Source organism: Ochlerotatus camptorhynchus, unplaced genomic scaffold, assembly GCF_037179485.1.
Source record: "Ochlerotatus camptorhynchus isolate MF236.1 unplaced genomic scaffold, CSIRO-AGI_Acam_v1.1 ptg000361l, whole genome shotgun sequence".
In the NCBI taxonomy this organism is placed as follows: Eukaryota; Metazoa; Arthropoda; class Insecta; order Diptera; family Culicidae; genus Ochlerotatus; species Ochlerotatus camptorhynchus.
The window spans coordinates 10,113,168-10,137,139 of NW_027040849.1; the positions used below are offsets into that span (position 1 = coordinate 10,113,168).

Genomic DNA, 23,972 nt, shown 5'->3' on the forward strand with positions numbered 1-23,972 from the left:
ATTTTTTAATTATTCGATTAACATCTAATCGATTATGTTTTGTTCGCTGTGCTGTCATTTTTCCACCAATGAAAGTGCAGCATATGTTTGAAACGATGGGTGATGATCCTCTGGAGAAGTTAATGCTTATATCAGCATGATATAACCGATTACAAATATTTCACTTTTCGGTTCGTTAATCGATTAATCGATTATTCGAATGAAAATCAGCCATCACTAGATGAATGTGAAACGCAATTTCAAATTTAAGGCCGTACATAAATAATGATACAACTTGAAAGGGACCGGGGCTAATCACAAATTACGTCCCCATGGTAACCGAAATAAACACGAGTGCGGACCGGTTGGCCACACGTCGCCTCGTAGTCTGCGAAGGGTCCGCAGGTCGCCTTCTACTTGGTCGATACAACTTTCCCGCTGCGTGCCTCTTCTTCTTGTTCCTTTTGAGGTCGCTTTTGAGAACCATTTTCAATGGGTCGTCATCCGGCATTCCGGCATTCCGGCCTAGCCTTCCGTAGTCGCTCAATTTTTAAATGTGGATGGTTCTCCCAGCAGCTGGTTCAATTCACTCACCAGACGCGACGCGAGACAAGACACAACACTTATCGTTCTTACAACGTTAAAATAAATTAAAAATTACTTTTCTGTCGACCGGTTTCGGGCGTGATGTTGCCCATCTACGGGACAATGTCCGACTGATTACTCAGGATGTTCATACCACAAACGAAGTGACAGACGACTTACTGGCGAAGAAATCCATTTAAATAATGTGGTTCACTGTAATAGAATTTTCTTGGAAGCTTGTGCCATCATCAACCAGATGGGTTAGTTTTTTTGTTTTGATTTGAACAAAGTTGATTTTGTGTACAATGATTCTTTGACAGTGTGCAAAAAGTGCGTATCATTTTGTCATTTTTTTATGCATTTCAGTTTTGAGTAGAGTGAAAGAGATAGAACCAAAATATTCTAGTACATTTGGTGAAAATGCTAGTGCAATCCAATAGTAGTGTTGCCATGTGGTACAATCCAGTAGTAGTGGTGTTGCCATGTGGTACACTGAAAAATTGCAATAGAAGGTTAGTCACCAAAGTTTTCGAGCCGCTCCGTCTGTCACTTCGTTTGTGTTCATACGTTGTTCCGTACACGTCCAATAAGAAGAGAAGAGAAGCTACTGGATTCTCAGATTTGTCAGCTTGAAAAGGCAGGATATAATGGGGGGTCATCTTCATTCATCAATGGTTCAGCAGTATTGGTGATAAATGATGATTCCCATGCGTTTAGATGTGAAGCTTTTCTGACGGTTTTGATGATTTTTGCACCTTCCCAGTCAATCCCCCTTATTCTGCGAGTCACGTGACTCTCTGTCACCGGTGAGGTGACAATTGTCACCTCGTGTGAGGTGACTCTCCATGTAAATCAAATGGAGAGTCACCTCACACGAGGTGACTATTGTCACCTCACCGGTGAGAGAGAGTCACGTGACTCGCAGAATAGGGAGGAATGTTATGGTCTAAGCTAATTGTGTGTACCGCAACGGCTGATTCATTGGGTTTTTTGTTGTCTACAGCGTGTTTATGTTCCTTTAAGCGGACTTTTACTTTGCGGCGCGTTTGTCCGATATAGACCGAAGGATAGTCCTTGCAGGGAATTTGATAAATTCCAGACTGTTCATCCGGTGGAACCTTATCCTTCAGGTTACACAACAAGTCACGCAAAGTGTAGTCGCTCTTGTGTACTACCTGAAGTCTTTGTCGCTTGAGTGTGGATTTGATTGGGTTTGTGATTTTGGGATAGAACGGCAGACTGATTCTTTTTACTTCTTCTCCCACCGGTTCTATAGTGTGGTTATATTTTGTCGGTGCTTCTTTCGTTTGTGTTTTCGGAGAATTTTGTTCAAGAACTCCTTTTCGTACCCATTCAAAATTCTCAGAAAGGTAAATTTTAATTTATTATAACGTTGTAAGAACGATAAGTATTGTGTCTTGTCTCGCGTCGCGTCTTGTGAGTGTCGTGTAGTTCTTACGTTAGGGCCCATGCATTATGTCACGCTAAATCGAGGAGAAATTTACCCCCCCCCCCCCCGTTTTTCCTATCCAGCTTTCCATGCTCGGTAATGGCGGCCTGTTTGTATGAATAAATGTATCCTTCACTGTGCTTTTTGACACTAACTGGAGGGCGTATGTTGTTCCATTTTCTTCTGTTCCTGGGAGAGGGAAAAGGAGGGGTCAAAACCCGAACATCCAGATAGTGTCAAAAAGCACAGTGAAGGATACATTTATTCATACAAACAGGCCGCCATTACCGAGCATGGAAAGCTGGATACCTAATGCATTGCTTGTCACAAAATCTTAGACCAGGTAGATTGAGGCTAAGGAAACGCCACTGGTCATCTACCTGCACTCCGCCGTAGACGGTACGCAACACCTTCACGAGCATAGTCCAGGTCTCGTGGCCATAGCGGACCACCGGTCTAATCAACGTCTTGGAGATAGTCAGCTTCATGCGGCGGCGAACTTTAATCGACCGGAGCGTCCTCTGGAGTCTAAAGTAGGCGCGATTCTCTGCCATAACACGTATTGGAATTTCTCTGCTGGCATCATTTTTGGCGGTCACCAGTGAGTCCAAATACACGAACTCGTTGACCATCTCGATTTCGTCACCGTCAATCTGAGCTCGTGGTGGGAGGCTATTTTGTCATCGATGCGTTGATGGCAAGACCAATCCGCCTAGCTTCAGTCTGATGTACGTTTCCGCCATCGTCTCAAAGTTCCGTGCCATAATGTCGATGTCATCGGTGAAGCCAAGAAGCAGTATGGACTTCCTGAAGATCGTGCCACTCGTGTCTATGCCAGTTCTTCTGATCACACCTTCTAACGCGATGTTAAATAGCCGACACGAAAGTCCATCACCATGCTGTAAGCTCCTTCCAGATTCAAAAGGACTTGAGAGTGTCCCCGATACTCGAACAACGCACATCACTCGATCCATCGGCGCCCTCGTCGTCGCCTTGACCAATCGCGTCAGTTTATCCGGAAATCCGTAGTCAAATTTATAATTTTTTAATACTGATTAGATTTTGTCAGGCTTAATTCAGGACTCCGTCATTGACATGGATTCTTCTTCGGTAAGTGAGCTATCACAAAATCGCATATCTAGATAGAGCTGGAATTAGGGCCTAACAGCTTTTGTAAACAATGACTTATCTCGATTATTTCTAGGAATTCAAGGCGCATCCACGCAAATCAACCTAACCATCGGGTAAGGGAAGACTTCCCCTACCTGATGGTGATATTGATTTGCTTGGGCGAGCATTGAGTTTCTAGAAATCATCGAGAGAAGTCATTGTTTACAAAAGCAGTTCAGCTCTATATACAATTATGTAATGGCGTTAGAATGGTGATTTTTTTCTTTAGGTGAAGTTTCTCAATTTACCTGTATCATGCTTAGTCTCTATCAATTACTGTTCCATTTTTTGGATATCGATGAGTACATACTTAGATTTTTTGCCGAGATGGGCACCACCGAGCAGCTCGGTATTTTATTTTACTGGATCTCAGTGAAAAATTTGCTGAGATTCAGCTTAATTTATGTTTGTTAGCTGAGATCTCGGCAAAATTCCTGTTTGTTAGCTGAATCTGATGATCGACAGGGCAATTATCTATCTGTATATAGCGATTTTTGATGTCATTACCAGAAACCAGGGTGACTTCCATTCATTTTGACTTTAAACATGTTTTATGAAATTATGGAATAATAACATATAGAATTTCGATCTATCAAAAAGCGGAACCAATTCAATATATTTTAGACCCTCAGTTGAAAAGGTACTATCAACAATCAATACGAAACTAACGATTTTAAATTGGCTCAACACTTTAGTAGTCTATTGGTGCCAAGCAAACGATTAACGTACCCTATTCTAGTCGAAATTCTAGTACTACGCAATGTTTGTTTTGATTCGCTATGAAATTTTGACAGATAAAATGAGGGGTTATTGGTTTTTCCTATGTTTCGAGGGGTGATTCGACAAGCTTGGGACCGAAGATAGTACCAGAGGTGAGCCAAAAAGTTGAGCACGTTTCTTCGGGACCTACTTGTCTTAGAGTTACCTCTATGGTACTATCAACTTGTATAAACAAAACGTTGATTATTATTTCCAGTGTTGACAAAATCAAAAATCAATTGATATTTTTCCGCTCTCATGCGCTCGCAATATCACCATAGAGGTAACTCTAAGACCACTGGGTCCCGAAGAAAATCATTATTATTTTTGGCAGAACAACGGTCCCAAGCAGTCCCAAGCTATTTCACTCACCCCTGCATGTTCTGCATGAATCCACACACCCCTGATGTTATCTGTCAAACTTTCATAGCGAATCAAAACAAACATAGTGTAGTAATAGAATTTCAACTAGAATAGGGTACGTTAATCGTTTGCTTGGGACCAATAGGCTACTGAAGTGGTGAGCCAATTTAAAATCGTTAGTTTCGTATTGATTGTTGATATCACGCTTGATATTGGAACAAAATATCATGCTTGATATTGATTTTAGAAGCCCTTTGATATTGCGAGACTATTCACAACGTGCATAAAACAAGCTGAGAGTTGACTCGACACAAAAATGATTCCGTTGCACATCGTTTTCTTAAGCAAACCCCACACGTATCAATATATTGACGCGAAGGGGAATTATTGACATTAATATTGATGATGTGAATACAGAAATATTGTCAATACCGATGTATTGACGTCAATATTTAATGTATTGACAATACGATTATTGTCAATAAAAGCAATCGTGTAAAGTCCACTTTAGAAAGAGAAAGTATAGTTTGCTATCTCTTTTTACTCTTCACCGATGGCAGACACGAAGTGACTGCTGCCAGCCGTTATGGACATTTCGGTTGCATTCGGGTGTAAAGCAAAAATCATGAAACTCAATCTCACCACAGTTTGTTGAAATTTGCAGCTGGTGAGTTTTGTTAGCTTGATATTCCGAGCTGCGATATCACAGTTTGCAAAATCAACCGCAGTTGTTTGCTTGTTGATTTTTGTCTACGAAAATCAAGCGTGATCTTGGGCGTTGGTGAGATTTGATTTTTTGATATTTTCCCAACACTGATTATTTCCTCGCCAATCGAACGCAAATTACCTGCATCATCGGATAGGGGAAACTTTCCTCAACCCAAAGATGGTGTTAGTTTGCGTAGGCGAGCCTTGAGTCACGAGAAAAGGGTTTCCGAAGTTTTGTTTGCAATAGCCGATGTGCTCTTTTCTGTAGTTGGTCGTGATTAGCTCGATTGGTTCCGCTATTTGACAGCTCAATTAGTTCCCGAGATTCTATCCGCCAGACTATGAGTGTTGCGGGCACTAGCAGCACTGTCACATCTACTCCTCGGTCGCAGTTGGTTCCCTCGGCATTGGAAGATCTCGCCTCTGCCTGACAGCTTACGTCAACACGTTGGCAGCCAACTTGGGAGCAAACGTCAGAACTGTTGGTGGGGGCGATATTTGGGCACGCCACCACTGAGTCGATATTGACTGAGTGTGAGTCGACAAAGACAGAAAGCATACGTGATAAATAAATAGTCTCCAATGTACCGCGATACAATAAAGTATACTTTGACCGCATTCCGTTGTTTGTTTTTCTTCCCTCGAAACGCGATTGCCCGTATAGTGTCCTCCTCTTGTCGGATATTTTCCGCTGTGGTAACCTGGTGGTGGTCGGTTTTCCCGAGGGGGACGACTCTATCTACGATGCAGGAAATATTATGTTTTGCTGTGGCTAGCTGAGTAGATAGAAAGAAGATTTATCACGATTTTGGAGATTTCCTGCAAAAAGATGATGCGCGATGCAAGTAGATGCGAGAAATGAAAGAAGATTTTTAGAAGATTGATTCGTTGGTGTGAGATTTTTCGAGCATCTAGAATTGAGATTTAGATGTGTCACCCCCCTCGGGTTTTCCCACAGGTTATGGGCCCAGATGAGGTCGAAGAATAGTGTTTATCTGTTGAAAATTGCGTGTTGGTCGTGAAAGCATTTTTTTGGTTTGCTTTCGGCGTGCTGGAGAAGAGCGCTATAGGTTGAGTGGGCTGTGTTCGTTTGTTTATTGGCCGGTGCGAAGCGAGAACGAACAGTTTCTGGATTGAGTTGCTGCAATCACCGGGTTGAGTAAAAAAAAACAGTTTTGTTCGTATAAAAGTGTACGTAAGCTTGTTTGTATCGCTTGTGTTGATAAACATTTCGTGTGCTGTTTCTCTGAATAGTAAGAAAAATGGCTGAGAAAGTGATAATTCCGCATCCAGCTGGCAAATGCGGATGGAGATGCTGCTGAAAAGAGACGAGTTGTGGTTCGCGGTGCACGAAGTGAAACCGGAACCTGTTACTTCCACCTGGACGAAGGCTGATCAAAAGGCGTTGGCGACTATCGTTCTGTTGCTTGAAGATAGTCAGCTGACGTTAGTGAAAAACGCCAAATCGGCAAAGGATGCATGGAATGCATTGAAGAAATTCCACACCAAAGCGTCGATGACTTCTCGTGTGTCACTGCTTCGGAAGATCTGCAGCTTGAATATGGTGGAAGGAGGGAGTGTGGAGGAACATCTCGTTGAGCTGGAGGAATTGTTTGATCGGTTGGCGTGCGCTGGCCAGAAAATGGAAACTCCTCTGAAAGTGGCGATGATTTATCGCAGCCTTCCAGAATCATACGGCGGATTGGTGACGGCTATGGAAAGTCGTTCGGATGCGGATCAGACCATCGAGTTCGTGAAACAGAAGCTGATTGACGAGCATTTGCGACGAGTCGAACGACTTGGAGAACGTTCGTGTAAATTTGGTGAAAAAGCGATGTTGTTGCAGAACAAATAACGAAAGGAAAAAGTGTGCTACTATTGTCGGAAGCCTGGCCACTTTCGTCGTGATTGCGGATTGCTGCAACGGGAGAAGAACGAAGAAGAAAATGGTAAAAAAAAGTGTGCGAAAAGCTAAACAGGCTGTCGAGAACGAAAGCCCGATTTGTTTCACGATCGGAAGCAATCGGTGCAGTGGTTTGTGGTATATAAACAGTGGTTGTTCAAGCCACATGACGAACGATGGTTCTTTCGAAACTTGGACAGATCTGTGAAGATTGATGTTATTTTGGCCGATGGAACTGTTACGAAATCGGCCGGAATCGGTGAAGGCATTGTGAAGTGCGTCGATAGTGACAGACGCGTGAGAGACATAACCTTCAAAGATGTATTATTGATTCCCAATCTGGATAGCAACTTGCTGTCGGTGCGAAAGATGACACAGAAAGGCCTGAAGGTGAATTTTGATTCGTCGAAGTGCACAGTTGTTAGTTCGAAAGGGAAAGTGGTTGCAGTTGCCGTACTAAGTGAAAACCTGTACAAGTTGAACGTGGCGCAGGGTGCGAGGCTAACCAAGGAAGCTCGTTGTACGGAAAGCTGTCAGTTTGCATGGTACAGGCCTGGAATGATTAAGAATTGTCGGAATGTTTCGAAACTTGATGACTCGGTGATGAACGGAGCTATGGTTCAGGAGGAGTATTCGGAGTCGGATGAGATTTTTCATGATTGTCCGGTTCAACGATTGGATCCAGATCTGAAGAATTTTGTGTCGGTGAAGATGGATTCCAATCTTGTCGTCGCTCTTCTGACCGAGCTAATCGAACGCGTGAAGAAAAAGTTTTTCTAACGATTTTGGACTGATCAACGATTGGTCGTAGTGCCAATATCGAGGAGGAGTGTTGGTGGGGGCGATATTTGGGCACGCCACCACTGAGTCGATATTGACTGAGTGTGAGTCGACAAAGACAGAAAGTATACGTGATAAATAAATAGTCTCCAATGTACCGCGATACAATAAAGTATACTTTGACCGCATTCCGTTGTTTGTTTTTCTTCCCTCGAACCGCGATTGCCCGTATAGTGTCCTCCTCTTGTCGGATATTTTCCGCTGTGGTAACCTGGTGGTGGTCGGTTTTCCCCAAGGAATCAAAAATATCTCCAAATGACAAAATAACAAGCGATCAACGAACCGAATAATAACGCTATGTCAGAAGTGGAAAACAATAATGATATAATCTTCACCGTTCTTTTTCATGACAAGCAGCTCGTGCGACCCAACTCATTCGAGGCGGTAGAAGGAAACGAGCAAATTGTTGGCAAGCTGCTTCACGAAGTAAAGCCGAAGATGATACACGTGTGTTAATGGGATTTTTTTTTGTTATGTCTTTTCCCGATTCATATCAAGCTATGTCCTCATCCGTGTATATTGCAACAAAGCAGGCAAGCAATATATCATTATCCTTCTACCACTCGGATCGAGCTTTGTTACAGAGCGAGTTTGTCATGGTAGTCGTAGCAACCGTTTTGTCTGTATCGTTGGTTGCTTTATGTGTTTGGATTCGCTGGTTTTCCCACAAGAACAAGGTCCCGTTTCCAAATAAAAAGTATAATACTTTCAAGTTAATTAAACCAAATTTATTGAATTTGTTTTTTGTTGGATAGTACCAATAATACTTTGGATACTTTAACGTAAGTAACTACAATACTAATTAAAAAAATGAATTTCAATGAATATGCTTTGCAGCTTAAAAAAGGCTAAACAACGTCTTTTTCTGATGAGGATCCGAACGAAACTCAACGATCCAACAATGAGTATAACGACTATAATCAAACCTGCAAATTTAGCTTTAACAGAGGCACAATGAGCGATTTTCTGATCGCCTTTTCACGAAGAGTGGATAAAATAAATGACCAAATCGCTTACACAGCAAAAAAAAAATTTAATATCGAATGTAATTCAAGCTGATGTATGAAATAATGATCTAATAGCAAAAACCGGACACAATATTACATCAATGAATGTAATTTTGTTCGCAAAATCGATGCACATCGTACAACGTTATATGGTTATATTACACAACCGATGGATTGACCTGGTTGGATTTAATATTCAACAATTTTTTTTCTGTGATCTGCGACTGTCATGTAGTAGAATTGGCTGGTATTATGTGTCTCACAAACTTCCCAATATTTTCTTTTTGTACAAACAAAATATTATCATAATATCTTATTATGCCATAATTTTATAAAACATGTTTTTTTAGCCCAAATGAATGGATAGTACCCTGTTAGAGACATAGGGATACAATATATATATAGGCCTATCCAGCTTTCCATGCTCGGTAATGGCGGCCTGTTTGTATGAATAAATGTATTCTTCACTGTGCTTTTTGACACTAACTGGAGGGCGTATGTTGTTCCATTTTCTACTGTTCCTGGGAGAGGGAAAGGGATGGGGTTGAAATTCGAACATCCAGATAGTGTCAAAAAGCACAGTGAAGGATACATTTATTCATACAAACAGGCCGCCATTACCGAGCATGGAAAGCTGGATAGGCCTCTTTAACTCGCTATCTTAAAAAAGGGCTTGATGATGCAGTTTTTAAGATTTGGCATGGCAAGATATGGAAGAGTAGCTTTAAAATGCTTCTAGTTTTCAAAATTACTTTTTATCTGGTCTGGTTGGACAAGAGTGCCACCTTAATATTGAACCACCGACAAACCGACATGAATGATCATACAAATTATAATTAAAATTGATCAAAGCACAAATTTGAGATCTGTTGCCGTGTTCGCGGAAAATTTTTAATATTAGCCACGAACACGCGTACAAAATTTATGAGTTGGTTCGTGTCTAACCTATTTCCGACAAATTATTTTTATCTAGATAAAACATTTCTATGGTTTTGACAGATGGGATCGCTGGACATTTTAATCGGCCGTTATGGATATCAGCTAACAAACATATTTTGCAGAGATATCAGCAAAAGTAAATGCCGAGGTAATCGGCTGTTGAAGATTTTACCGAGCTATATTAAGTGTATACACCGTTTTGCAAATTCATAACATTGCCTTCATAAATCAGCAAATTAAATCTTGCGAAAAATCGAGCCAAAAACAGTTTATGATTTTTTCAAAATGTCTCAAATCTTTTTTTTTTTTTGCAAAGAGTGCCAACCCCTATAGGGCAAAAGGGCCCTATAAATGGTGTTAACTGGCGTTAAATCAATTAATACTTGATTAAAAACATAGCATTTTAATTATTAATCAGCTGTTATTGTTTACTCAAGCTTACTATTGCATTTCACAATATTATTCAATACAAAACAAATAAACCATGTTTGCCAATGAAATGAAAATTTCATTTCATTGGCAAACATTTTAACAAATTAAATGAAAACTTATGTCGACTCGGAAAATCGCAGACTGTTGACAACACCATCTTTCAAACCGACCTTGCACTCGAAAAGCGTCGCCTTCGTACCTCCGCTGATGCCAAACGCTAACGCTCCAGCCAGCTGTCATTTTGTTCGCGAGTCGAGCATCGGCTTTTCTTTTGGCAGTTTTTTTTTCCCGAAGTCCATTTTCCCTCCCGCTTCTTTGACTGGGTTCTGTTAGTTTTGTTTTGGTTATTGCGTTTCGTCAGCAACCATCAACAGAAAGCAGCAAGGGAAAAAAAAAAAGTGCGCCAGTGTTGCAGCAGTCGTCAGTCATCCAACGAACGAACGAAAGACAGTGTGAAAGCAAAGAGCGCCAAAGAAGTCCGCCTAAATTTTCCCGCACAAAACATCCCGGATGAACAGTCACCATAACAGATAAGGACACGCACCGAAAAAGTTGGATTATGCATTGTAATTTGGACGGAAATCGGCGGAAATGAATACGGTTCTCAATTTAATCGGACGGCAGCAGGGCAACGGTAAGAGTGGAGTTAGTTTTGCTAGTGGAACAGGAATTTTCATGAATTTTGTGTGTTTACAGGTTTCTCGGCGTCGTATGATTCGGCACTGACGCGGTTGACCGTTCACGAACAGGATAGCTGGAAGGGAATTACTCCGTCACTGTTGACATCGGACTTCAATCCGTCGCCACCGATATTGGCGGCTAAGTTTGCGAAATGCGAGGGAAAAGAACATATTCTGGCCATTGCCAACGAGGACGGGAAGATAGCGTTGCAAGATACGAATCTGCGGAATGATGAACCGGGTGGTGAGCGGGCAATGGAGGGAAAACAGTGCCACATGAATGCCGTGTTCGATATCGAGTGGATGCCGGGCCATATGAGCTTGGTGTCGGCTTCGGGAGATCATACGGCGCGGTTGTTCTCGGTGACGGAATCAAGTTTGGAGTGCAAGCGGATATTCAACGGTCATTCACGGTCGGTAAAGACAGCGGCGTTTAGGCGGACAGATCCGGCGGTCTTCGCTACGGGTGGAAGAGATGGAGTAATTGTACTGTGGGACTCAAGGGCGTTCTTCGGATCAACTATGGCCCCGAGAGCGGATAACTGTATCTACAGTGGCCACGCCGGGGGACCGGGAACGCCTTCTGGATATAGGAAGCGAACGCGAGCGACGCCAAAGATTCCACCGAATGTGTGCAGTAGCAGTATAACTGGCCTTGCCTTCCAGGACGATAACACGTTGATCTCGTGCGGTGCCGGAGATGGTATCGTTAAGGTGTGGGATGTTCGACGGCATTACTCCAGTCACAACCGGGATCCCCTGCCGAAGCACAGTTTTCCCTATGCCGGAACGACGACCTTGAAGGGCTTCACGAATCTCCTGATTGACCACAGCCGGAGCCGGCTGTACGTGAACTGTATGGACAATCATATCTATTGTTATAATATTTCAACTTATGCGGCAGAGCCGATCCAAAGGTATAGCGGATTGAAGAACGATACGTTCTACATTAAATCGTGTCTGAGTCCGGATGGACAGTATTTGATAAGCGGTTCCAGCGATGAGAAGAGCTACATTTGGAATGTGGACAATCCTAAACCGTTGGTTCGGCTGGATGGGCACACGGTGGAAGTGACAAGTGTTGCGTGGATGCAAACTCACAATGATATTCGGATTGTGACATGCAGCGACGATGCGAGGCACAAGATCTGGAGAGTAGGTCCGGAGGAAATCGACGAGGACACGAAGGTGCAATACAGGGGTCACGCTGAGTATTGTGATAGCTACCGGAAGGAATCGGCCAAAGTTCGACTGAAAGCATTGGAGTTTACCCCACGATCCATTCGAAGGCTGGTCGAGGAAAATGAAAAGACTCCCAACACCATCGAGAAGAAGCTCCCGCTCAAACGAACGTTTTCGGAAATGAACATCGACGATCTGGAAGATCCATCTACCTCCTACGTTGAAATCAAACGACCCAACATCGAAACCCGGGGACGACGTCTGTTCAGCCCTGCCAACAACAACTGCAAATCGTCCGGATTTGCAGCCCTGGAAATAGCCGCATCTTCGAGCTCTTCGCGGAGTCTCCATACCGTCCTCGAGGAAAGCGAAGACCAATCACCATCATACTGCAGTAAATCCCCTCTGACCATATCGGACCTCAATCTCAAATCACCCGAACTGAGTGTCGAACCCAGCTGCAGCAAACTCCCCAATGGCTTATCTTCGCCGACCATTAACCTGCCGAACTTTGTCCTAGATGGAGAAGCTCCCCATCTGGTCAACGTTTCTAGCAATGCCAACAAACGCAAGCTCAAGGAGAACGTCGATTGGCTAACGAAAATTCGCAAACAGAAGCTCCTCCAAGCCGCGAAAAGCACCGAGTCTAGCTCCACCAACGGAACATGCTCCGAAGAAGTGTCCCTTCTACTTTCCCCACGACTTCAAATGTTGAAAACCTCCGAAGATCATCCCTCTTCCAGCAGCAGCAATCACCAAAGCTACCACCACCTCCAGCCCAGCACACCCCGGCGGAGATCGTCCCGGTGCGGTTCGATCGACGGACAACCTCGAACGCCTAGCAGCCGATCGAGTCGACCAAGCACACCGGAGACGTCGATTTTGCGATTTTTTACCGTCAAGACTCCCACCGGCAGCGGGACCGATGTGTAAATTTAAAATTTTCCTTCAATTGACAATCTTTTTTTTTTTCTTACGTTTTTTCTTCTTCTTTTCATTATCTAATCAGACAAAAATTTGACGAATTAACATTGCTTTTTGCGCGAACATTTCAACTTACCATTTTTTTATGATTTTTACTTATAAGATAACAAGCTAACACAAACACTTGCTATTGTTGTTACACTATCACTAAACTAATCGGGAAAACTTAACGCAACGATGTGTTCTTATTAAAAATGAGCTAATTATATCGACTGAGGAAACGTAGCGAATAAATACGTGAATTTGTGAAACAGATTTCAAGCCCCTACTGTGGCCATTCTTTAGCTTAAAGTACCTACCTACTACTACTTCGATGTCCTACTAGCTTGATAGGCTTGTATATATTTTAGAGATGTATTTTACCAAAAACTAAAGAAATATAAATTATGCTTGAATTTGTATGTAAACAAGGAGTTTTTTTTTCCTCATAAATATGGTTCGGCTTCCCCTAGCTCATTCGGTAAATGGGTCAGCTATGAAGCAAGCCCATGCATACTGGAGGCGACTGGGTTCGATTCCCGGTCGGCTCTAGGAATTTTTTGGGTTGGAAAGTTTCCCGACTTCCCTGGGCACAGAATATGATTGGACTTGCCACACAATTAAACTAACAAAGTTACTAGGAAAGTTTTAAGCTCTACTATTTAGTAGTCTAGCAACATAGAAAACATTATAAACAATATATTTGAAGCAGCATGTAATTTTTACGAAATTTCAAATAACATGTTCTGTCAATTTAACTTTAACACCAGGATAAATATTGCAATCAATCATGTTTTGTTGTTTTTGACATCATCCACATTCAGAGGGCCAGTCACATCGAATGTATGGGAATGGTAGGAAACCATTTGAAAATGCATGGAAATTTTCAGTTTTTATTCATTATCCACTTTATGGGCAGTTTTAGATGCACACAAATTGCACGAGTACATTACTATGGTGATAAGGTAAACACTCGTTTATTTGTTTAATTAATTATATGATTTGAGTAGTAGCTATACAGAAGATCCGAGAGATGTCGCCCCTTCAGTGGTAGGAAAGTCATTTTTGCAGTATGGAGAATATCAGAAAATCCACGATTTGTGACTAAACATGCTTTCACAGAAGGAAACAAATAAACGAGTGTTTACCTTATCACCATAGTAATGTACTCGTGCCATTTTTGTGCACCTAAAACTGCCCATAAAGACGATAATGAATAAAAACTCAAAATTTTCCTGCATTTCCAAATGGTTTCCTACCATTCCCATACATTCGAAGTGACTGGCCCTCTGGATGTGGATGATGTCAAAAACAACAAAACATGATTAATTGTGTTAAGCTAGATATTTTGTATGTCCAGTCTTCTAAAAGATGGCACAGAGAACAGACATGGAGGCTCCAACAAAATTTCTCTAAAAACTTGTGTAAAGATTCCTATTCGACTTAAGCGCCACTAACGGCGACTTCCCCACTTAAAACCCCTCTTTGACAACATGATGGCGCTGGCGTTGCACAAATTACACTAGACACTAAGCGCTAGTAGCGCCAAGTGGCAATTTTCAACAGAAAATTTATCGATACTAGCGCCAAATTGGTCGAAAGTGAAAAATTTATAGAGAAAATCAGGAGATGCTAACACCACGTAACGGCGACCTTCCCACTTATTTTACACAAGTTTCTGACCAAACTTGAATGTCTGTTCTCTGTGATAATATCTCAAAAATTCTGATACTTCCTAATACCACAGAGAACAGACGTCCAAGTTCGATCAGAAACATGTGTAAAGTTAAGTGGAAACGTCGCCGTTACGTACCGTTAGCATCTCCTGATTTCCTCTATAAATTTATCACTTTCGACCAATTGGGCGCTAGTATTGATAAATTATCTGTTGAAAATTGCCAATTGGCGCTACCAGCACTTAGTGTCTAGTGTAAGTTTTGCAACGCCAGCGCCATCATGTTGCCAAAGAGGGTTTTTAAGTGGGGAAGTCGCCGTTAGTGGCGCTTAAGTCAAATAGGAATCTTTACACAAGTTTTTAGAGAAATTTTGTTCGAGCCTCAATGTCTGTTCTCTGTGGTGCTATTGACTAAGTCAAAGCACTATTCATCACATGTTAATTAAATTATCTGACAAATTTAATGGATAAGATTTTTTTATATTAAGACTAAAGAGGCTGAATTTATAAAGAGACGACAGGTTAAAATTGGAACAATCGATTATCTATCAAAGTCATGGTCATATGAAAAGTCATTCCAATCGAGCAGAAGAGCTGTCAAATTGATAAGATGTCGTCTCTTTATAAATTCAGGCTCTTTAATACGCCTTTTTAATAGAAACTAATCGATCGATTCAACCTCTGGTGGTGAATATGAGAACGTAAAAAAGAGTGTTGTGAGCAGAAATTTTTGCCGTGAGACATTGGAAGCGGAACACTTTTTCACTTTTCCTGCACGGCGAATGAGAACGACCCAAATTTGAGTTTAGTTCACTCATAATCGACAAAAGTGCAGGAACTCAGCGATGAGTAAATTCAATTTCCTCATTTTCCGGCAGATTTTTTAGGTTTTCCACAGAAAATGAGACCATGAGACAAATTTACTCATCGCTGAGTTTCTGCACTTTTGGCGATTATGAGTGAACTAAACTTAAATTTGGGTCGTTCTCATCCGCCGTGTGATAAATTGATTCATCTGAGATGAAAGTTTGACAGATAAAATGAGGGGTTATTGGTTTTACCTATGTTTCGAGGGGTGATTCGACAAGCTTGGGACCGAAGATAGTACCAGAGGTGAGCCAAAAAGTTGAGCACGTTTCTTCGGGACCTACTTGTCTTAGAGTTACCTCTATGGTTACGTGGTGTTAGCATCTCCTGATATTCTCTATAAATTTTCCACTTTCGACCAATTTGGCGCTAGTATCGATAAATTTTCTGTTGAAAATTGCCACTTGGCGCTACTAGCAACAATCAATACGAAACTAACGATTTTAAATTGGCTCACCACTTTAGTAGCCTATTGGTCCCAAGCAAACGATTAACGTACCCTATTCTAGTTGAAACTCTATTACTACACTATGTTTGTTTTGATTCGCTATGAAAGTTTGACAGATAACATCAGGGGTGTGTGGATTCATGCAGAACATGCAGGGGTGAGTGAAATAGCTTGGGACTGCTTGGGACCGTTGTTCTGGTACTGAGTGAGCCAAAAATAATAATGATTTTCTTCGGGACCCAGTGGTCTTAGAGTTACCTCTATGCTACTAGCACTTAGTGTCTTCTGTAATTTGTGCAACGCCAGCGCCATCATGTTGTCAAAGAGGGTTTTTAAGTGGGGAAGTCGCCGTTAGTGGCGCTTAAGTCGAATAGGAATCTTTACACAAGTTTTTAGAGAAATTTTGTTCGAGCCTCCATGTCTGTTCTCGTACCTACGATTAACGTACCCTATTCTAGTTGAAATTCTATTACTACACTATGTTTGTTTTGATTCGCTATGAAAGTTTGACAGATAACATCAGGGGTGTGTGGATTCATGCAGAACATGCACATACGCTTTAATTGATAGGCGATAAAACCATAGAGGTAACTCTAAGACCACTGGGTCCCGAAGAAAATCCAGTACCAGAACAACGGTCCCAAGCAGTCCCAAGCTATTTCACTCACCCCTGCATGTTCTGCATGAATCCACACACCCCTGATGTTATCTGTCAAACTTTCATAGCGAATCAAAACAAACATAGTGTAGTAATAGAATTTCAACTGGAATGGGGTACACCATAGAAGTACTTGGGACCAATAGGCTACTCAAGCAGTGAATCAATTTAAAATCGTTAGTTTCGTATTGATTGTTGATAAAACACTTTCATACATCTATGTATAATTAAATAATATGTGACTGGTTATTGCTCAACCGTAGTAAAAGTTTTGAACTAAATAGATAATCTTTTAATAACTCTTTAATGCATGGTGCAAATGCAGACAAATTAAAAATATCCCTATATTTTAGTATTCATATGGTGCACTAAATTTATGCTCCTATTTGGTATAATAATCACCATAAATATTGCACGGCATGCTGTGAAGCATATACAGATTGGTTTAAAATTGTAATAAAGTCGTCGTATATTGGAAACAATAATATCAGCTATTATTACCAACATACAAGGATCATGATTTCACATCAAACATCGAAAGAATAAAATCACAATAAAATATTTCTCAATATTAACTATCATCCAAAAACCCCAACTTAAAACCTTCAAGCTTGTCAAAATGTTTTGCGTATCATGTTTTATCAACTTCTTCAGGAGCGATTTATGCGGTTGTAATATAGTTTTATGGTAGTAATCAAAAGGTTGTTAGAACTTTCTGACCTGGAGGAGGTTTTATGTTTTCATTTTTAACAACCACGTGTAGAGTGTGATAAAACTGACATAAAACCTATGCTCCTAAGGTAGTTCGCATATCAAGTTTTAATCATCGCATTAAAACTGGGCCAATTGGTCATGAAATGGCTGTATAGGTTTATATAATTTGTTTATATCAACTGCTATCCAGGCATGGAAAATCATTTGCATTCATTTCATACATTCATTTACATTCATTTGCCTCTAACTTTTTTCATCAACAGCATTCCGCAAAAAGATGTAAAGAGCTTCTGTAGGTTTTGTTATTAGCTACAACTTTTGCCCATAACTCAAATCTGTATCTCTTATGCATTACGAAGTAAAGCGGGCAGAACATGTTACTGTTTTTCAGTGAATGTAAAATACATTCACTGAAAAACAGTAGTGGCTTCTGTTTGCTCTGGTTCGTCATGCATAACTGTTTTTGACTAAAGTAAAAGTATTGGAGGACTGCGAGGAAAAAAGGAAAAGAAAGTTACATAACAACAAACTGAGGTCACTACAATACTATTTGAACTACACAACACAACAGAGAGACCATAAATCACACAGTTCAGTTTACACAGCTGAGGTTCAATCCGTCGAAGGTTTTGTGGTGAATCGCTCGACGCAGCAGTTCTCAGAAGAACAATTGACACTTCTCAACAAGGGATTAGGATATGCGATATCGTCAAAACCGGACGTGGAAGAGACCATCGTTAACATGGAGACTGCAATCACTCACACATTTCCTATTCAATTACACGAGACTGCCAGGAATATTATTTCAGAGACAATACAAAACGGAAAGGGACATTCACTTAGTAAAACCGAAAAAGAGGAAATTCGAATTCCCAAAGAACTAAAAACAAAGTTGGTATTCTATACAAAAGCGGACAAAGGTAATGCAGTAGTGATTTTGGGCAAAGAGGACTATGACAATCGGATGACGGAAAAAAATACCCCCATACAGACAGTTGAGGATTGACCCCTCCCATCTATAGTTAAACATGTGGATAAAACGTTGACAGAGTGCAAGGCGTTTATTGGCAACACTACGAATCAATTGAAAGTTTCAAACCCTATTCTACCTAGGATCAAAGGTTTACCAAAGATTCACAAACCAGGAAACGAAATGAGGGAGATTATCTCGGCTGAAGGATCCCCCACTTATAAGCTTGCCAAATGGCTAGTAAAGGAATTTCAAAATATGCCTAAACCCTTTTCCACTCGCTCAGTTAACAGCACACAGGAATTCGCAAGTCAGCTTCAGGCATCAGGAGAGATTCGGGAAGATGAAGTCATGGTTTCATTTGATGTCACAGCACTTTTTCCGAGTGTAGCAGTAAAGGAAGCCATCAGCCTTTTAGAAATTTCATCGTGGACACCCTTTATAACTCGTAGATAAAAGAATGATTCTTCAGTGGTGTTGAGTACTTGGCACTGATGAAGTCTGCGTATCTGTCAAAAGATAAGCAATTATAACGGAATTTAAAGGAAATAAACCAACCTACTCAAAGCTCTTCATAAAGGGATTCCGTTAAGAGGTTGGACAAATTTAAAGGAACAAAATCTTAGTGTGTACCAGTCTTAGAGTTACCTCTACACTGATAAATTGAACTATTCGCATTTTGCTTGAAATTTAATCAATTTGACTGAAAAATGGATTGATTGAAATTAATCCTCTCTTTCTAAAATATAAGCATCTGATATAAATCCTAGTTTAATCATGGTAGATTAGATTGTTGGTTTTTCTTTTTTTTTTAATAAATTTCAATCATTTTTGATTCTATTTTAATAATTTTTGATTGAGTTTTAATCTTTTTTGATTATATATCAGTATTGAAAAAGACTAAAATTTAATACTGGAAAGATTATTTCGATTTTAATCATGCATGACTACTGCCGAAGTATTCATGGCTCGGACTCAATAAGGTGAAGCGAGAATCTGCATAATTTTGGATTAAATTTATCTTTGAGTGTATGGTTATACCACAGACAAACAGACGTAACACTTCATTGTGTATCTTCGTTCCCGCATTTAACGGTTGATTTCAATATTATCAGTTCCGCGAACTACTCGCCGCAGCGCTGGCATCGGATCACTTTGACGTTTCTATACATTCTATAGAACTTTTATGCAATATTTTTTGCGAGTTAGCGAGCAATCTTGTTTTCCGCGAGAAGCCAGAGAGATGTCGTTACTGAGGTCCTATGTTTTGAGATACTATGCTTTCAAGAAAAACTTTTTCAAAGTGTTACGTCTGTTTGTCTGTGGTTATACCACGGCAGCGTGGGTTTATAAATATGCGGTGATTTACCAACTACACGAAATGAACTGTTTTTATTCGGTGTATATGTATTTTTAATGTTCTTATTATTATAAAATTCAGTATTCTCCAATCAGGACCGTTTTCAATTATCAGACTCACATTCAATACGTCACCTTTCAAGCACAGATTCTATAGTTAGTTACTAAAGCTATTTAGATTGTTAGGTATGCATTATCTTTCATTCACCACTAGTTCCTCTACCATGACTAATAGATAACAAACAAGAAACGAAATACTCTACTTATCATAATGAGGCCGATGCAAATATTATTTCATTTTTATTTATGTCTGACATCATTCAAATAGGTTGACGTGTAACAAATAAATAACAGCCGATGAAAAAAATAAATATATATCTTGACATAAATAGATTTAAGCTTGTATTCTAGCTATGATCGCATAATTGTCCAATGTTTATAAAAAAAATCATTATTTGCAGAATTCTCCTGATATTACTTTTTTTTTGCCCATTCAATATTTTGTAACTTTTGAAAGGGGGTGACATAAAATAAAAATTAAATTTGCATCAGCCGTATTAAAAATGTTCTAGAATGGAATACATAATATGGCTCTTATAACGGGTGTCACTTCCCGGTGACTCATTTTCACCGAGAAGTGACGCCTGTAATAAAGACCATAAGTAAAGTTAAAGCAAGATGTCACATCCAAACTTATATCCAGAAAAGGCACTATTCTATAGTAGCGTGATTCTTAGTTGCTAGAAATATGTTATTAGTTTTTTCGATGCAGTTTGTGATTCTAGTTATACAGAAAAAATGTGTTAGTTTCAAATGGTTAAACAAATCACTTACCGGTTTTTTTTAAAGAAAGAAAATTTCTGCAAGTAGGTGAAATGGCTCTAATGTTGGCCCATGGATCTAAGATCGGGCCCATCGCTAAAAATCTAATATTTATCAATTGTATCTAGATGAACGCGTCATTGGGACGGTACTAATGGATATTTTTGGTCGCTATTGAAAATTTAGTCGATTGCTGAATTTATGCATGGGCCCAAATTAGGGGCATTTAGGCCGACATTACATCCATTTCCCCTAGTTACTGGCTTTTGCAATCTTGTGGGAAGGCAAAACTGTTTGTTATACGGTTTTCACTGAAATCGGGAAATGAGATACAGGTTCTAACACATTCTTAAGGTAAGTTTCTATAGGTTTATACTTTGCATCTATCCTCCATTGTTTTTTTATGACAACCTTGTTTACCTTTTGATTTATATAGGAATATTCGAATGTAGAGTGTTTAGAAACTACGTGACTAGTTGGTCTTATTTTTTCAGTTTAGATTCACAATTTTGAGCAACTTTTCCGAGGGCCTCAGTTTCAGAGCCCATTATGCAGCTAAAGTCCAACATTTTAGCAGTATATGGTATATTAATTGCCCTAACTTTTAGAAACTTCGTCGTTGTAGTTATTTGTTTGTGAACCTGGAAAAATGTGTAATCACAATGCACCTGTCTCATCAAAAACGATGCATATTTTTCTCGAACGAACGAACGAACGACAGTTTTATAGTAATCCAGAATCCCCGGTCAAATTAAAATCTTAAGCAAGTTTCATTGGATTCAGAAAGTGAAGTAAATCAGACGGGATGGTTCTATTTTGCCCACAGTCACGTTTAGAACATCTTTAAATTATTGTAGGTTATACTTGATGGTAGCTCATGACGTTTACAAAATTAGATGTACTTTTGTTGAACATTAAAAATTCCACATACATTCCAAACCTTTCTGGAACTGAAAGAACTGTAGTATTTGTGCGTTGTAATATGGTACAGAGTGACCAGTGAATCGGGAAATCGGGAAAAAGCCGGGAATTCAAAGTCATCGGGAAAAATTCGTGAATCTCGATGACAAATCTTATTTTAACTATAAATAAACTAACAGCTAAAACATTTTAATTCTAAACCATACAATAATTTTTTTTTTAAATAAAAAAAAAACCTAATTTTTTCCATCCTACACAGAAAAAAAAGCTGTTGAATCTTACATCCAAACTGCTGCAACCAGGTCAATCCATCGGTTGTGTAATATAACCATAGAGGTAACTCTAAGACTAGTAGGTCCCGAAGAAACGTGTTCAACTTTTTGGCTCAGCTCTGGTACTCTCTTCGGTCCCAAGCTAATCGATTCACCCCTCGAAACATAGGAAAATCCACTAACCCCCCATTTTATCTGTCAAACTTTCATAGCGAATCAAAACAAACATTGTGCAGTACTAGAATTTTGACTAGAATGGGGTACGTTAATCGATTTGCTTGGGACCAATAGGCTAGTCAAGTAGTGAGCCAATTAAAAATCGATAGTTTCGTATTGATTGTTGCTATTACCACAGAGAACAGACGTTGAAGCTCGGTCAGAAACTTGTGTAAAATAAGTGGGAACGTCGCCGTTACGTGGTGTTAGCATCTCCTGATTTTCTCTATAAATTTTCCACTTTCGACCAATTTGGCGCTAGCATCGATAAATTTTCTGTTGAAAATTGCCACTTGGCGCTACTAGCACTTAGTGTCTAGTGTAATTTGTGCAACGCCAGCGCCATCATGTTGTCAAAGAGGGTTTTTAAGTGGGGAAGTCGCCGTTAGTGGCGCTTAAGTCGAATAGGAATCTTTACACAAGTTTTTAGAGAAATTTTGTTTGAGCCTCAATGTCTGTTCTCTGTGCTATTACTCCATCACTATTGAGTTATCATGAAGTATTCGATTGTTTTACAGTTATCATTCTTGCATTTATCGCAAGAATCCGACTCTAATTGAAAGTTCCCGCTATTTATACCCTTCGGAGTGTTGAAAAATCCAAAGGCGCGCCCCTTTGTCAGTCAGTCAAAAAATCAAGACCCTTGGACTGCAGTCGACTGGATTAGATTTTCAGGATACAGTAATTATTCTTCAACTATTAAGGTAATTGTAGAAGCTTTATTCCAAGGGAATTTTGAGAAAATTTTAAAATGAATCCTTGGTACTTCAGAGAAAATGTCCACGGAAGATGTCTTCTAAAAATGTCCATGTTTTGGGAAGAACTATATGAATTCTTATTCATATAAGTCGTCTAAGAGAGAACTCCAAGTCAATTGTGTGAGTTCAGAGTAAAATTTTCAAATAGCTCTGTGGAAAGTTCCATGCACATTGTGAAGATGATTCCAGGATCCGTGAAAAATAACAAGGTGATTGAATTTTGAGCGTGGAATTCCTATGGAATTTTGAGAACAATTCCAAGAGTATCTCCCAAAGGAATTTTCAGAAGCATTTAGTGGAGAACTCCAAGATAAGCAAAATGTCAAGACAGTTCTGAGGTGAATTGCATGGGATTTCAATGGAAAATTAAAGCTTTTAAATTGAATTATGGACAGAAGCTGTATTTTTTATAACTTTATAGTTTGAATAGAATATAAGAATGAATTTAATTAATTTTTTGAAGTGTTCTGCAGAGAGTTTCTGGACTGTTATAAAGACATTTTCAGATTGTGGGTTATAATGAAAGAACTCCCAGAGAGAATATAAAATGTATATTAGTATAATTCTCAAGAGAACTTTGTGAAGGGAAATTATTTTAAACAGTTAATTCTGTTTTGAGCGAATTTTCAAAGTAGTTAAAACACAAAATATTGAAGATTTCGAAAGCTGAACCAAACTCAAGATTCAGGAAAAATGCTGCTAGAATGACCCATTTAATCTACACTGAAAAAAGTTTTCATATAGTTACCATTGGGAGCGCACACAATATTTTCCGAAAACAAAATTATTGACTTTTATCTGAAATTCAAATGACTTCTACGTGATAAGTCAGATAGATTTCATTGTGTCATAGGTTCATGTGATTTTGTGGTGCAATGTCCAATTATGAGATCACATGAGAGTTATGTGGAATTCACATGGACATTTCCATATTTACAATATTTCATTGAAAATGTGATTTATTTGATTTTGAGTGTAGTGATCTCTTCGGTTCAATCGAATTCGGTTTTATGCTCAATTTAATCGTAGGGGAAATATGCTAATCATATGGATCTAAAGATTGGGCCCATCGATAAAAGTCTCCTGTTTTGTAGAACTGGACAATACAAATTGATATTTTTGATTGTTAGTGAAACATCATAATCGCTCCGGTGACGTGCCTCTCGTCACTGAGTGACAAAAAGTGACCCTCATAATCGCTCCAGTGACGTGACTGGTCATTAAGTGACACGAAATTTTGTAAGGATTTCTTCTTCGGTTGAAAATTTAATGATTACAATGTTTTCAAAATATCCGCTAACACTACTGAAATTGTTGGTTGTGCTATAGCAA

At 39.7% G+C, this 23,972-nt stretch overlaps 1 protein-coding gene across 1 annotated transcript; it reads left to right on the plus strand.

Moving 5' to 3' along the window:
* The first annotated feature begins 10,711 nt into the window (after positions 1–10,711).
* l(2)dtl (lethal-(2)-denticleless) lies at positions 10,712–13,025 on the plus strand. The gene is made up of 2 exons (XM_065232081.1): positions 10,712–10,769; positions 10,832–13,025. The coding sequence occupies exons 1-2, from the start codon at positions 10,727–10,729 to the stop codon at positions 12,928–12,930; spliced, it is 2,142 nt and encodes a 713-aa protein (XP_065088153.1). The 5' UTR covers positions 10,712–10,726; the 3' UTR covers positions 12,931–13,025.
* Positions 13,026–23,972: the final 10,947 nt, after the last annotated feature.